Source organism: Oncorhynchus mykiss, chromosome 5 (assembly GCF_013265735.2).
Source record: "Oncorhynchus mykiss isolate Arlee chromosome 5, USDA_OmykA_1.1, whole genome shotgun sequence".
NCBI classification, from domain to species: domain Eukaryota; kingdom Metazoa; phylum Chordata; class Actinopteri; order Salmoniformes; family Salmonidae; genus Oncorhynchus; species Oncorhynchus mykiss.
In genome coordinates, this window is record NC_048569.1 from 72,291,805 (window position 1) to 72,306,641 (window position 14,837).

The window sequence follows — 14,837 nt, forward strand, 5'->3', positions numbered from 1 at the left end:
TATACACATATACATATATGGATGAGCAATGACAGAGCAGCATAGGCAAGATGCAATAGATGGTATAAAATGCAGTATATACACTACCGTTCAAACGTTCGGGGTCACTTAGAAATGTCCTTGTTTTTGAAGGAGAAGCACATTTTTTTGTCCATTAAAATAACATCAAATTGATCAGAAATACAGTCTCCACGTCAACAGTGAAGAGGCGACTCCGGGATGCTGGCCTTCTAGGCAGAGTTCCTCTGTCCAGTGTCTGTGTTCTTTTGTCCATCTCTATCTTTTCTTTTTATTGGCTAGTCTGAGATATGGCTTTTTCTTTGAAACGCTGCCTAGAAGGCCAACATCCATGATTCGCCTCTTCACTGTTGACGTTGAAACTGGTGTTTTGCAGGTACTATTTAATGAAGCTGCCAGTTGAGGACTTGTGAGGCGTCCGTTTCTCAAACTAGACACACTAATGTACTTGTCCTCTTGCTCAGTTGTGCACCGGGGCCTCCCAATCCTTTCTATTCTGGTAGAGCCAGTTTGCGCTGTTCTGTGAAGGGAGTAGTACACAGCGTTGTACGAGATCTTCAGTTTCTTGGCAATTTCTCCCATGGAATAGCCTTCATTTCTCAGAACAAGAATAGACTGACAAGTTTCAGAAGAAAGTTCTTTGTTTCTGGCCATGTTGAGCCTGTAATCAAACCCACAAATGCTGATGCTCCAGATACTCAACTAGTCTAAAGAAGGACAGTTTTATTGCTTCTTCAATCAGAACAACAGTTGCCAGCTGTGCTAACAACTGCAAAAGGGTTTTCTAATGATCAATTAGCCTTTTAAAGGGATCAACTTGGATTAGCTAACACAACGTGCCATTGAAACACAGGAGTGATGGTTGCCGATAATGGGCCTCTGTACGCCTATGTAGATATTCCATTAAAAATCAGCTGTCTCCAGCTACAATAGTCATTTACAAAATTAACAAAGTCTACACTATTTCAATGGACAATTTTTTTTTTGCGTTTCTTTCAATAACAAGGACATTTCTAAGTGACCCCAAACTTTTGAACTGTAATGTACATGGGTGATCCAAGATATATAAACATGATTAAAGTGACTAGTGATCCATGTATTAAAGTAGCCAATGATTTCAAGTCTGTATGTTGGCAGCAGCCTCTGTGTTAGTGATGGCTGTTTAACAGTCGATGGCCTTGCGATCGAAGCTGTTTTTCAGTCTCTCGGCCCCAGCTTTGATGCACCTAATCAGGTACGTTATTGAGGACACAATTTCTTTTATAACCGATTATCAAACACAGTGTACCATCTCACCATAATCCTCATCAAGGTACTCCAGCCTCTCTGAGGGGTACTGAGAATCTGCAATCTCTTCATATTCCTCCACCATACTGGTACCAAACACCCTGTAAACACACACACACACACACACACTGTTATATAACACACACACACACAAACTAACATCTGGTTACATTTATCATATACAGCTGAAAGAGAGGAATTATGCTTAGGCTAACATGAAATTTGTCAGAAAACTGACAGGTGGGTTGACATGTTGCTGAGAGTACACTGTTCCCTATAGTATTCTCTAACTCAAACACCAGCCCTGAGGAGATGTGGGTTTGAGTGAGAGGTTCAACATCAGGGAAATGTCTGTACTGTAACTGCACATTCATATATACATCAACCCTTTAACCTTATCGACTGAGAGAATGTACACCTTAACATGTAGTTTATCTACAGAGTAGCAGCAGTTAAGTGGATGCGAACTTAGTTCCAGTTAAAAGGGGACAGAAAGGGAGTTTCTTTTGTTTTTTTTACTGAATGTTTTCAGATCTTCAACCAAAACCTAATATTAGACCAAGGGAACCTGAATGAACAAATAACAACAACTACATACTTATTCAATTAATTTCTTAAACAATGTTAAGCAACACCCAATGCCCTGGTGTGAAAAAGTAATTGCCCCCTTACACTCTAACTGGTTGTGCCACCTTTGGCTACATTGACTCCAATCAAACACTTCCTGTAGTTGTTGATCAGTCTCTCACGTCGCTGTGGAGGAATTCTGGCCCACTCTTCCATAAAGAGCTGCTGTAACAGCAACATGTGGGTTTTTTAAGAATGAACTGCTTGTTTGAAGTCCTGCCACAACATGTCAAATCGGGACTAGGTCTGGACTTTACCTAGGCCATTCCCATGTAGACTTGATTGTGTGTTTTGGATCATTGTCTTGCTGCATGACAGAGCTGCGTTTCAGCTTCAGCTCACAGACGGATGGCCTGACATTCTTCTGTAGAATTCTCTGATACAGAGCAGAATTCATGGTTCATTCTATTAAGGCAAGTCGTCTAGGTCCTGTTGCAACAAAGCAAGCATCACACTACCAACACCATACTTGACTCATCTGTCCATAGTACGTTATGGATCATCCAGAGTCTGGATGATCACCCAGGTGCTTTTTGGACTACATGGGTCCCATTATGCCTGGTGAAAACCAATCACTGCATTCCACAGTAAGAATCTCATACCAACTATCAAACATGGTGGTGGTAGTGTGATGCTTTGCTGCCTCAGGACCTGGACGACTTGCCTTAGCTTCTTTGGGATAGGGGGCAGCATTTTCACTTTTGGATGAATAGCATGCCCAGAGTGAACTGCCTCCTACTCAGTCCCAGATGCTAATATATGCATATTATTATTAGTATTGGATAGAAAACACTCTGAAGTTTCTAAAACTGTTTGAATGATGTCTGTGAGTATAACAGAACTCATATGGCAGGCAAAAACCTGAGAAAAAATCCAAACAGGAAGTGGGAAATCTGAGGTTTGTAGTTTTTGAACTCACCCCTATCGAATACACAGTGGGATATGGGTTATTTTGTACTTCCCAAGGCTTCCACTAGATGTCAACCGTCTTTAGAACGTTGTGTCAGACTTCTCATGTGATGTGTGACCGGATGGGAGCTCTTTGAATCAGTGGTCTGCCTACAGCCTCGTTCTCAGTCACACACTTTCACTTGAGAGGTAGCTGTCGTTTCATTGCTTTTCAACAGACAATGGAATTCTCCGGTTGGAACATTCTTGAACATTTATGATAAAATCATCCTAAAGATAGAAACTTGTCAAACTAAGTATAGAATCTTCGACATGTAATATAACTTTTTGAACGTTTCGTCCGAATGGACGAGATCACGCATTTGGATTTGTTTACCAAATGCCCTAACAAAAGAAGCTATTGGACATAAATGGACATTATCGAACAAAATAAGCATTTACTGTGGAACTGCGATTCCTGGGAGTGCATTCTGATGGAGATCATCAAAGGTAAGTGAATATTCCGCTAGCGGAACCCCAGTCCGAGACAGGTTAATAGATGGAACCATGAATTCTGCTCTGTATCATAGAATTCTACAGGAGAATGTCAGGCCATCCGTCTGTGAGCTGAAGCTGAAGCACAGCTGGGTCATGCAGCAAGACAATGGTCCAAAACACACAATTAAGTCAACATGAAAACAGCTGAAAAGCAACACATTTGAAGTTTTGGAATGGCCTAGTCAAAGTCCAAACCTAGTCCCAATTGAGATGTTGTAGCAGGACTTGAAACAAGCAGTTCATGCGTGAAAACCCACAAATGTCGCTGAGTTAAAGCAGTTCTGCATGCAAGATTGGGCCAAACTCCCTCCAAGCAATGGTAGAGACGGATCAACAACTACAGGAAGCATTTGGTTGCAGTCATTGTAGCTATGTGGCACAACCAGTTAGAGTTTAAGGAGGCAAATCATTTTCCCACAGGGGAATTGGGTGCTGGATAACTGTTAATTAAATAAATAACATAAGCATACTTTTTGGGGGGTTATTTGTAACCTCAGGTTCCCTTTATCTAATATTAGGTTTCAGTTGAAGATCAGATCAAAGACATGCAAAAATAGAGAAAATAAGGGGGCAAATACTTTTACATAGCACTGCATCTGTAAAAAGTGAAATGACAGTCTCTCTACCACTCCTTCCTTCCCTCCCTCTATACATCTCTAACCTGATGAGGCTGAGGGGACAGAAGTGTTCTGATCCAAAGTGGGAGATGAGCTCCACCTGGAGGGAAGGGGAGAGGAAGGGTTAAACCACTGGTAAAACACTCAGACCTGGTTAATTAAACCACCCAGCAACACTAACATTCTAGTCATCCAATAACGTCTATACTAAATCAAATCAAAGGTCGTAGAACTTGCCAAGCTGACGATATGTTTTTATTGATGTGTGTTTTGTTTTAGTTGGTTTTGGTCATGCATTACAGTATCTGTGCACTGCCACCAAAGCTCCCCATTATGGTACATTATACAACGCATCATTGCATATTTACAACCTCTAAAAGAGAAGAATGCTAACCTTTATGTACTTGATGAACATCTGATGCAAGAGGTCGAGAGAGAGGGGAGAAGAGGAGAGAAATCAGGAAAAGGCTGATTCATGCCACAAGCAAGTCAAGCATCTGGTCCTTTTTTTTGGCATTTTCGTAAAATTATTTCCTGACAACATAACAGTGTTGACTGAATGCTTGCTCTACAAGAGACTACAAGGATAAAGCAATAAAGGACAGGGTAAGGTATACGAAGCAAAATAAGGTACAAATAGCATTAAAAGGGAAATGTATTATACAGTGCATTCAGAAAGTAGTCAGACCCCTAGATTTTCCCCACATTTTGTTACATTACAGCCTTATTCTATAATGGATTACATTGTTTCCCCCCCTCAATCTTCCCAAAATACCCCATAATGACAAAGAAAAACACGTTTATAGACATTTGGGAATTTATTAAAATAAAAAAACAGGAATTTAATTTTTACATAAGTATTCAGACCCTTTACTCAGTACTTTGTTGAAGCACCTTTGGCAGTAATTACAGCCTCGAGTCTTAGGTATGACGCTACAATCTTGGTACACCTGTATTTGGGAGCTCCTCCCATTATTCTCTGCAGATCCTCTCAAGCTCTGTCAAGTTGGATAGGGAGCGTTGCTGCACAGCTATTTTCAGTTCTCTCCAGACAACCTAGACCCAGACAACCTAGACCCAGACAACCTAGACCCAGACAACCTAGACCCAGACAACCTAGACCCAGACAACCTAGACCCAGACAACCTAGACCCAGACAACCTAGACCCAGACAACCTAGACCCAGACAACCTAGACAGAGACAACCTAGACAGAGACAACCTAGACAGAGACAACCTAGACAGAGACAACCTAGACAGAGACAACCTAGACAGAGACAACCTAGACAGAGACAACCTAGACAGAGACAACCTAGACCCAGACAACCTAGACCCAGACAACCTAGACCCAGACAACCTAGACCCAGACAACCTAGACAACCTAGACCCAGACAACCTAGACCCAGACAACCTAGACCCAGACAACCTAGACAGAGACCCAGACAACCTAGACAGAGACCCAGACAACCTAGACAGAGACCCAGACAACCTAGACAGAGACCCAGACAACCCAGACATAGACCCAGACAACCCAGACATAGACCCAGACAACCCAGACATAGACCCAGACAACCCAGACAGAGACCCAGACAGAGACCCAGACAGAGACCCAGACAGAGACCCAGACAGACAACCCAGACACACACAGACAACCCAGACACACACAGACAGACAACCTAGATACACACAGACAGACAACCTAGACACACACAGACAGACAACCTAGACACACACAGACAGACAACCTAGACACACACAGACAGACAACCTAGACACACACAGACAGACAACCTAGACACACACAGACAGACAACCTAGACACACACAGACAGACAACCTAGACACACACAGACAGACAACCTAGACACACAGACAGACAACCTAGACACACAGACAGACTCAGACAGACAGAGACACACAGACAGACCGAGACACACAGACAAACAGAGACACACAGACAGACAGACCAAGACATATCAGGTTGATATCAGCTTCAGTTCTTCTTGAAACTAAATAAACTTTGGACCTATTCACACAGTAGTTTGTGAAATTACAATTCATAATTTGGTAACAGTGGCATATTCATACTAACCCAACAACACAAAAAAATCTCCCCAAAAATATTATTTGAAACTACACAAAGAATTAAATAAATAAATGCAATAACACTTAAAGCTTAGATAAGAGAAGATGGCGAGGAGGAGTAGAGTTGAAAGACTACAATATAGTTGGCACTTTCCAATACTTCTTTACTGTATTTATTACACATAGAAGTAGGGAGGAAAGGTAGCTGAAATACATCCAACACCCTCAGAATATTTCCTTCCACATTTTCACCCTCACAATCACATATATGATGTGAGGTTTCAGTAGGGAGCCAGTCTCATGTTGATGACATAGGAAACCTATTGTGAAGTGATGAGGAATTTACCTGGGCTTAGAACATAGAATTCAAATGGTGTGTGTGTCTGCAGTTTGTCTGTGTATGGGTGTTTGCAGTGTGTGTGTGTGTAGGTGTGACTGTGTAAGTATGTACCTTGATGTATTTGGCGTAGAGCTGTTCATCCAATGGGAAGCTCTGGACGGTGCGCTCGTCACGGGCGTGGAACGTTCCCAACTTCAACCACTTGTTGGTGGGATACCTGAGAGAGAGCAAGAGAACGAGAGGGGTGGTCAGAGGGGTGTGTGTGTGTGTCCGGAGAGAAACGGGAAGGGTGTTCATGTACCTGTCGCTGATGGAGACCAGGAAGTCTTTAGGTGTGGAGGAGAAGAGTTCAAAGTTAGCGATGTCCAACTGTTTCACCTGGATGGGCTCACACAGCTCTATCACAAACCTAGAGAGAGAAAAGGGGAAGAGGAATATAGAGGTAGATGAGGAATGATAATGTGAGATCATTTCCAGCTGCCTGCTCTCCCCTTGACCTCTGCCTGGGCAGATGGTTGGCAGTTGGGGTCACACATGCTGAGGGGACAATGTGTGTGTGTTTCTGGAGGAAACAGCAAAGCAGAACACTGAGTAACCCATTGTCACGCTGCAGCTCCACAGAGAGCAGCCAGGACCAGGAGAGAGAGAAGGAAGGGCAAACTGTCCACAAAATTAAACAACGAGAGATGACTAGATTGAAAATCTGACACCTTTATTTATTCTCATGATTGTTTCGAACTGTGTATCCCTCTTGCACAATCTTAACTGAAGCAAAAATGACAACGTCTCCTGCATCAGCAAGTATAGACACGCCCCTCGAATGTGTGTGTGACTCACCAGATCTTGATGCTGCAGGGGTTCAGCATGTACAGGTCCATATTCTCCATGAGGATAGCAGATGTACTCTGGAAACCAGAGAGAACAAAATGGAAAATATGAGACACATAATGAGTCAATGGACTGATTCTTACGGTTCTAAGAACATTGTGTGTTACCTTGGCCTCTGTGTTAGCTGACAGTATCTTAGCGCCACACTCCACAGAAGCATAGTTGTTTTTAAAGTTCTTCTGTACCTTCTTCACAGGGGGGCTTCCACTTGAAGAGGTATGGAGGGACAGAGCTGGAGAAGACAGAGGGGTTAAGAGGTGTGTGTGTGTGTGTGGGTTGGTTCTTCTATCCTTGAGGGGACCTAAAATCCCCACAAGGATAGTAAAAAAAAAAGGAAAATTCTCCCTTGTGGGGAAATTTCCCATGTCAACAAAGGCTATTTTAAGCTTAGGGGTTAAGTTTAGGGTTACCATTAGGGTTAGGGTAAAACCCTATTTATGCTCGATCCGAAAATGTGGTCGGACACTTCATATGGAGGGAGGGTGTGACGCAAATGCCGAGCTTCTGGAGGCATGCAGAGGCCAAATCAAGCTCCGTACCGCATTGCTGTGCTCCTCTCAAATGTTTTAACTATGTGGAGGGCTCCGTATAACTCCACATTGACATGATTGGTTGACGGCAGGTGGGGGTGGTATATCTTGTATAAACACAAACGCACTTCCTTGACAACAGCTCTGTTCAGCACAATAAGGATGAAACCCTGACGTCTGTGGAGGCTGCATGGCAGTAAATGCTGTACGGCCTTGTCAGAAGTCAGATTGACCATGCAGAGCCTTTAAGGGGTTAGTGGTTAGAGGTTTAGGAGTTAGGTTAGGGAAAATAGGATTTTAGGTCCCCACGAGGATAGATCAAAACGTGTGTGTGTGAGAAAGATGCAGACCTTAAACACTTCCAAATCCGTAACATAGTGTACAAATTACAAAAAATATAAAACATATGAAATGGATGACGTTGTACACAATTACCACCATCACGCCATCTGTTTATAAATGTGTCTGTCTGGTCTGTGATGGTGACGCTGAGGACAGGAGATCTACACAAGGTCCAGTTTCTAGCTCTGCGGACAATAACACAATGGGTTAACTGACCCTGCCACGATGTCTTTTTATTTTATAAATGTATTTATTTTACCTTGATTTAACCAGGCAAGTCAGTTATGAACAAATTCTTATTTTCAATGAAGGCCTAGGAACAGTGGGTTAACTGCCTGTTCAGGGGCAGAACGACAGATTTGTACCTTGTCAGCTCGGGGATTTGAACTTCCGGTTACTAGCCCAACGCTCTAACCACTAGGCCTGATCTAAGAGTGTGAGGGTACTGTACGCAATCTGGAAGTATTTTTGTGTGTGTCTGTGTGTGTGTGTGTGTGTGTGCAGTGCATGTGGCGTGGAGTTTGAGAGTGTGTGTGAACTCATGCATGTCTGTTGGTCTGTGTCCTTCTGCTCCAGTAGACCGGGCCATTCATGACAGTGGAGAAAGAGTGCTGCCTCAGAGGAGGGTGAGAGGTTGACAACACACACACACACACACACACACACACACACACACACACACACACACACACACACACACACACACACACATGGTCCAGTACCCATACTGCCCTCATTCAGAGGGAAGAGATTCAAGAATGAAAGGCAAGAGGGGAGAAACTATGAGGGATAGAGAGAAAGAATAGAGGGAAGGAGGAAGATGGAGGGAAGAGAGAAAGAGATTGAGTGAGTTGAAAGGAGGAAAGATATTTGTGAGGTCTCTGCACTAGTTTGTCTGAAAAATGACTGTTGCAACCATCATGCCTTCTTCATGGTCACTGAGCTTCTCCTGAACATGATATTAATGATGGGAACGTGTCCCTGTGTGTGTTTCTTACTCTTCTCTTTCTCCACTTCCATGACTTGTTTCTTCCACTCGTCGAAGGTTGGGATGTCCTCCTTACTGGGCACTGAGGGGTCCGTCTCAATAGCGCTGGCATCACTGGCATCCACTGCCTTGACAGGTATAGAGACACACGTCATACAGACACGCCATACAGACACGCCATACAGACACGCCATACAGACACGCCCAGTGAGCTGTAATTTATATATAATACAATCACTTGATAAGACCCCAGAACGGTCGACAAAGCCACCAAATGGCAAAGCCTGTTCATTAACACACAGATACGGGCCAATCCGGTTCAGCTCTGTCTGTCTGCAGCCAATGTAGTTGGAGAACAGAACAGCTCTGTACCAATACTGGACAGGGCTTTTAATTCATCACCATCTACAAACAAAGGCTGACCCTCTTCTTCTCTCATTCCCACCCTCTTCTTCCATTCTCTCGCTCACTCCCTCCCTTCCATCCCTCCTCCCAGTAAGAGAAAGGCAGAGGGAGCAGAGGGTTCATTTACTGAATGAAGGATTTTGCAGGATTGGCTGCCAAGCTGTGTGTAGCTCCTCCCCCCCAATGCTCACACGTAAACCTCTACACTCCCATTACATTTACAGTCAGTGGCACAACTAACGGTCTACTCTCTGTAACACTGAGGAATAGGTTGTAGGACTCCCTCTCACCTGCTGGTCTTGGTCGGTGTCTTGGTGCCTGTGGGACGTGTTTCCCCCCAGGTCCAGCTCTGGTAGACCTTGGTCCTGGTCTGGGTCCTCTAGGCTGACAGATGCTTGGACATCAGCATCAGAACCAGCCTGAATTTGATCCTGCTCTGACTGGCTCTCCACTAGGTCAGCATCACCACTATGTGGGAGAGGGAGAAAAGGCGAGTGGAGGACAGAAGAGAGGGTTAGAGGGGATGAAAGGAGAAACAATCTGGATCCACAGTATTTTATTTCAATAACATTATTAAAAATAACATTTATTTCAATAGCATTTTAATTTTTTAAATAATAATTACGTGAAAAACTCAACAAAAAACAATTTCAGCCCAAAGGGAATATCAGTTAAATAATGTACATCAGAGGTTGACTAGTGACACCACCTCTTACGATACGATAAATACTTTATTTATACCAAAGAGGAAGTTGTCGTGGACCCATAATTCTGCTATATTAACAGAAATAACATCTCATATACATCATACGTACAATACACATCTCATTTTAGTCATTTAGCTGTGCACTCATCTTAAGATAGATAGTGGGACAACCACATATCAGAGTTAGTAAGCTACTTTATTGAAGAAAAATGTACTCTCAGCAAAGTCAGAGCTAGTAAAGGGGAAAAGAGTCAAGTGCAAGTGTTCATTCACTTTTTGAGGAGAGGGTGCAAGGGGATGATTTAAGATTCTCTTTGAAGAGGTACTGTTTCAGATGTTTCCAGAAGATGGGCAGGGACTCTGCTGTCCTAGCTTCAGGGAGACACTGTTTCCAACATTGGGGTGCCAGGACAGAGAAGAGCTTGTACTGGGTTGAGTGTGAGCTGCCCTCCTGTAGGGGTGGGAGGGCCAAGAGACCAGAGGTGGCAGAACGGAGTGCTCGGGTTGGGGTGTAGGGTTTGAGCAGAGCCTGATGGTAGGGAGGTGCAGTTCCCCTTGCTGCTCCGTAGGTAAGTACCATGGTCTTGTAGTGGATGTGAGCTTCTACTGGAAGCCAGTGGAGTGTGAGGAAGGAGCGGGGTGACATGGGAGGAGCCGGGTGACAAGGGAGGAGCGGGGTGACATGGGAGGTGCCAGGTGACATGGGAGGAGCCGGGTGACATGGGAGGAGCCGGGTGACATGGGAGGAGCCGGGTGACATGGGAGGAGCCGGGTGACATGGGAGGTGCCGGGTAACATGGGAGAACTTGGGAAGGTAGAACAGCAGGTGAGATGCAGTGTTCTGGATAAGTTACCGGGGTTTGATGGCACAAGCGGGGACCCCAGCCAACAGCGAGTTGCAGTAGTCCAGGCGGGAGATGACAAGTGCCTGGATTAGGACCTGCGCGGCTTCCTGTATGAGGAAGGGTTGTACTCCACGGATGTTGTAGAGCATGAACCTGCAGGAGCGGGTCACTGCTTTGATGAGGACACCGTGGAGTTGTCAAAAGTGATGGAGAGTTCTTGGAGCAGGCAGCCCTTCCCCGGGAGGAAGAGCAGCTACGTCTTGTCAAGTTTGAGCTTAGGGTGGTGGACCGACACCCAAGCGGAGATAACTGCCAGGCTTGCAGAGATGCATGTTGCCTTCTGGGTGTCAGAAGGGGGAAGCCGAAAAGTAGGTGAGTGTCATCCGCATAGCAATGATAGGAGAGACCATGTGAGGATATGACAGAGCCGAGGGACTTGGTGTAGAGAGAGAAGAGGAAAGGACCAAGAGACCTGGGGGACACCAGTAGTGAGGAGACTGTGGTGCAGACACAGATCCTCTCCATGTCACCTGGTAGGAGCAACCTGCCCGGTAGGATGCAATTCAAGAGTGTGCAGAGCCTGAAACACCCAGCCCTGAGGGTGGAGAGGAGGATCTGATGGTTCACAGTGTCGAAGGCAGCAGATAGATCTAGGAGGATGAGAACAGAAGAGAGAGAGTCAGCTTTGGCAGTGAGGAGAGCCTCTGTCACAGAGAAGAGCAGTCTCGGTTGAGTGACCCGTCTTGAAGCTGGTTAGGGTCAAGAAGATTGTTTTGAGAGAGATAGTGAGAGAGTTGGTCAGAGACAGCACCCTCAAGTGTTTTGGAAAGAGAATCATGAAGTGATACCGGTCTGTAGGATTTGACGTCAAAGTGTGTTCGTTTCTTGAGGAGGGGAGCGACTCGGGCCATTTTGAAGTCAGGGAAATGCAGCCAGTGGTCAGGGATGAGTTGACGAGGGAAGTGAGGAATGGGAGAAGGTCTCCAGAGATGGTCTGGAGAAGGGGATGGGGTTGAGCAGGAACGTTGTCGGGCGGCCGGACCTCACTAGTCACAAGATTTCCTCTGCAGAGAGAGAGGAGAAAGTAATCAAGGCGTAGGGTAGTGGGACCAGTGGACTTAATAGGCTGAGTGAATGAGCAGCAAATGTCGTCAACCTTTTCAAAGTGGCTGACAAAGTCATCCGCAGAGAGGGAGGGGGATTAAGGAGGGAGAAGAAGGCAGAAGCTTGACATTTAGAGTGATAGAAAGTGGCAGAGGGAGTGAGGAGGGAGTGAAAGGACAATAGGTCCTCCGAAAGTTTTCGCTCAGCTGGCCACAGCCCTGTAAGCTTGCAATGAGTTACTCAGACACGGAGCAGGAGGGGAGAGCCGAGCCGGCCGGGGGAAAAGGGGACAGAAAGGGAGGATAGTAGGGTCAAAGAGGCAGAGTCAGGAGACAGGAGGGAGAAGGAATTATCAGAAGGGAGAGATTATAGGAGAGAAGAGGAGAGAGGAGTGAGAGAGAGAGTAAAGATTGTGACGGCGCATGACCATCTGGGTAGGGGCTGAGTGGTTAAGGTTGGAGGAAAGGGAGACAGAAAAGGAAACAAAGTAGTGATCAGAGACCTGGAGGGGTTACAGTGACATTAGAAGGCAAGCAGCCTCTAATAAAGATGAGGTCAAGCGTATTTCATGCCTTGTGAGTGGGAGGGGACTGGGAAAGTGTGAGGTCAAAACAGGCAAGAAGGGTAATGAAAGAGTTGTAAAGAAGTGAATCAAAGGCAGACGTCAGGAGGTTGAAGTCACCAAGTACGAAGAGTGGTGAGCCATCGTCGGGCAATGAGCTTGTCAAGGTGTCAAACTCATTGAAGAACTCCCTAACGGCACCTGGCAGGTGATAGATGACAATGTTAAGCTAGAGTGGACAAGTGAAAGTGACAGCATGGAATTCAAATGAGGAGATGGACAGGTGAGAGAGGGAGAAAATAGCCCTGTGCCACCACTGCGACGACCAGATGCTCTTGGACTATGAGAGAAAACGTAGTCAGATGGAGAGCAGCTGGAGTAGCAGTCTTCTCTGGGGTAATCCATGTATTTGTCTGGGTCTTCGTCAGGGCAGCATAGGCTGAGATGAACTCGGAAGTTCCAAAACGCTGCCGGAGACCAGGAATTCCACATTGTTCTCGCAGGGTACACTAAATGAGTTGGGTTGCAGCCAAGGTTTGGGGAGCGTCTTTAAAGCCTACATGGAAAGGAGCGAACTGAGAGAACACACACATAGTTGCCAAAGCTACAAAAGAGCAAAATTAGATTTGAAAAGTAACTAGGGAAGATATTCAAGTGAGCGAGCGATGTGGACCCTTCCTGCCCCTTAATCCTGTTTGATGAGCAGTCAGCAGTTCACACACACACACACCAAGTGGGCTATTAGGAAGACCGGGAGCACTTAAAGTAGGTGGCCCTAGCTAGCAAAAAGAAAGTACTAGACAAAAACAGATTAAGACAATTATAGTCCTCACTCCTGGAGATATCAGGAGTCATCTAGCTATAGAATGAAGCAGCTTACCTGGCTGGGGCAGGGGTGTGAGAGGTAGGTGTGTGTTGGGGGTCTTCTGTGGCCGGGGCTGGGCTGGGTTCTGCCAGGGCATCACTGCGGGTCTCGGGCGGGGCTGGGGGGTCTGTGGAGGCTTGGTCCTGGGCTAGGTCATCGCTGGGCGATGGGGTGGAGGAGGGTGGAGTTGCCTGGTCCTGGAGGGGAGGGAGTTGTGTATCGGGCTCTGGGTGGGTGTGTGTGTGAGGCTGTGTCATTTGTGTGCTTGGCTCAGCAGCAGCAGCGGGGGGTTCAGGATCAGCGTGTGGTTCTGGGGCTGACCAGACCTCTACCACTACAGGCTCCTCCTGATTCACAGCCTGGAAAACACACATCAGTTCAATTCGCTCCGTCGGTGTGTGTGTGTATGTGTGTGTGTGTGTGTGTGTGCCTGTTACCTGTTCAGTGTTGTGTGTGTTGGGCTCCTCTAGTGCAGCCCTCTCTGTCTCCAGTCCCACGTCGTAGGAGGAGTGTGTGTGTGTCCTCGGCGACTCCATCTGGGGAACAGGCGCACGCGCCGTTAGAACATGACACAGACACACTTCGAATAGGAAGTTTTAATTCTACAGACACTATGGTAAACTGAAGTAGGCTAGCCTCTTTCGCCAGAAGACATGACAGAATGATAGAAGAACACCAAAAAACAGGAGAATGAGTGAGCGTCTCAGGCTGAGAAACAGTTCTTTGTTAGACTGAGGGACAGAACAAAAGGCTATAAGGGACTGACAGCACGGCTCCGACAGTACAGACAGGCCTGTTTGCCATGTGTACATTGACAGTATGCCAGCATGCAGCAGGTTTGTACTTACATGCCCGGAGGACTAAATATGTGTTGACATAGCAGCCCCCCACCCCTCTCCCTCAGGCCTCCAGTTCAGAGTTGTGTGTGAATATGGGCTGAGACAGTTTAAGAGGGATTAGTCTTTATTTGGCTAATACTGTCAAAACAAAGTCTGAGTGAGGCCTAGTGGGGTCTGGGGGAAAGCTGAGTGAACTGTGGCCTGCCCCTGGTCTGACCTGGCCAGGGCCTAGATACATTACCTTTACCATAGTCTCAGGAAGACACTATGGCCGGGCAAGCAGACCTGCTCTCAGCCTAGGGGCCAGAAATAGGGGCTGGGAGGAGGTCTAGTCAACAATCTAA

The 14,837-nt window shown here is 45.9% G+C and overlaps 1 protein-coding gene across 5 annotated transcripts in view; it reads right to left on the reverse strand.

The window, feature by feature from the left end:
* Window positions 1-14,837, reverse strand: part of LOC110524508 (SUN domain-containing ossification factor) — an 84,414-nt gene that overhangs the window by 16,347 nt on the left and 53,230 nt on the right. For 4 of the 5 annotated variants that reach the window (XM_036978306.1, XM_036978305.1, XM_036978309.1 and 1 more), the window contains exons 3-13: window positions 14,092-14,190; window positions 13,670-14,013; window positions 9,863-10,040; window positions 9,178-9,295; window positions 7,415-7,539; window positions 7,257-7,324; window positions 6,721-6,828; window positions 6,531-6,636; window positions 4,390-4,410; window positions 4,040-4,095; window positions 1,315-1,406 (exon numbers count right to left, since the gene is read on the reverse strand). In XM_036978306.1, coding sequence (XP_036834201.1) covers window positions 1,315-1,406; window positions 4,040-4,095; window positions 4,390-4,410; window positions 6,531-6,636; window positions 6,721-6,828; window positions 7,257-7,324; window positions 7,415-7,539; window positions 9,178-9,295; window positions 9,863-10,040; window positions 13,670-14,013; window positions 14,092-14,190 — 1,315 coding nt within the window. The remainder of the gene's footprint in view (window positions 1-1,314; window positions 1,407-4,039; window positions 4,096-4,389; window positions 4,411-6,530; window positions 6,637-6,720; window positions 6,829-7,256; window positions 7,325-7,414; window positions 7,540-9,177; window positions 9,296-9,862; window positions 10,041-13,669; window positions 14,014-14,091; window positions 14,191-14,837) is intronic. The other variant, XM_036978307.1, reaches the window with a different exon arrangement.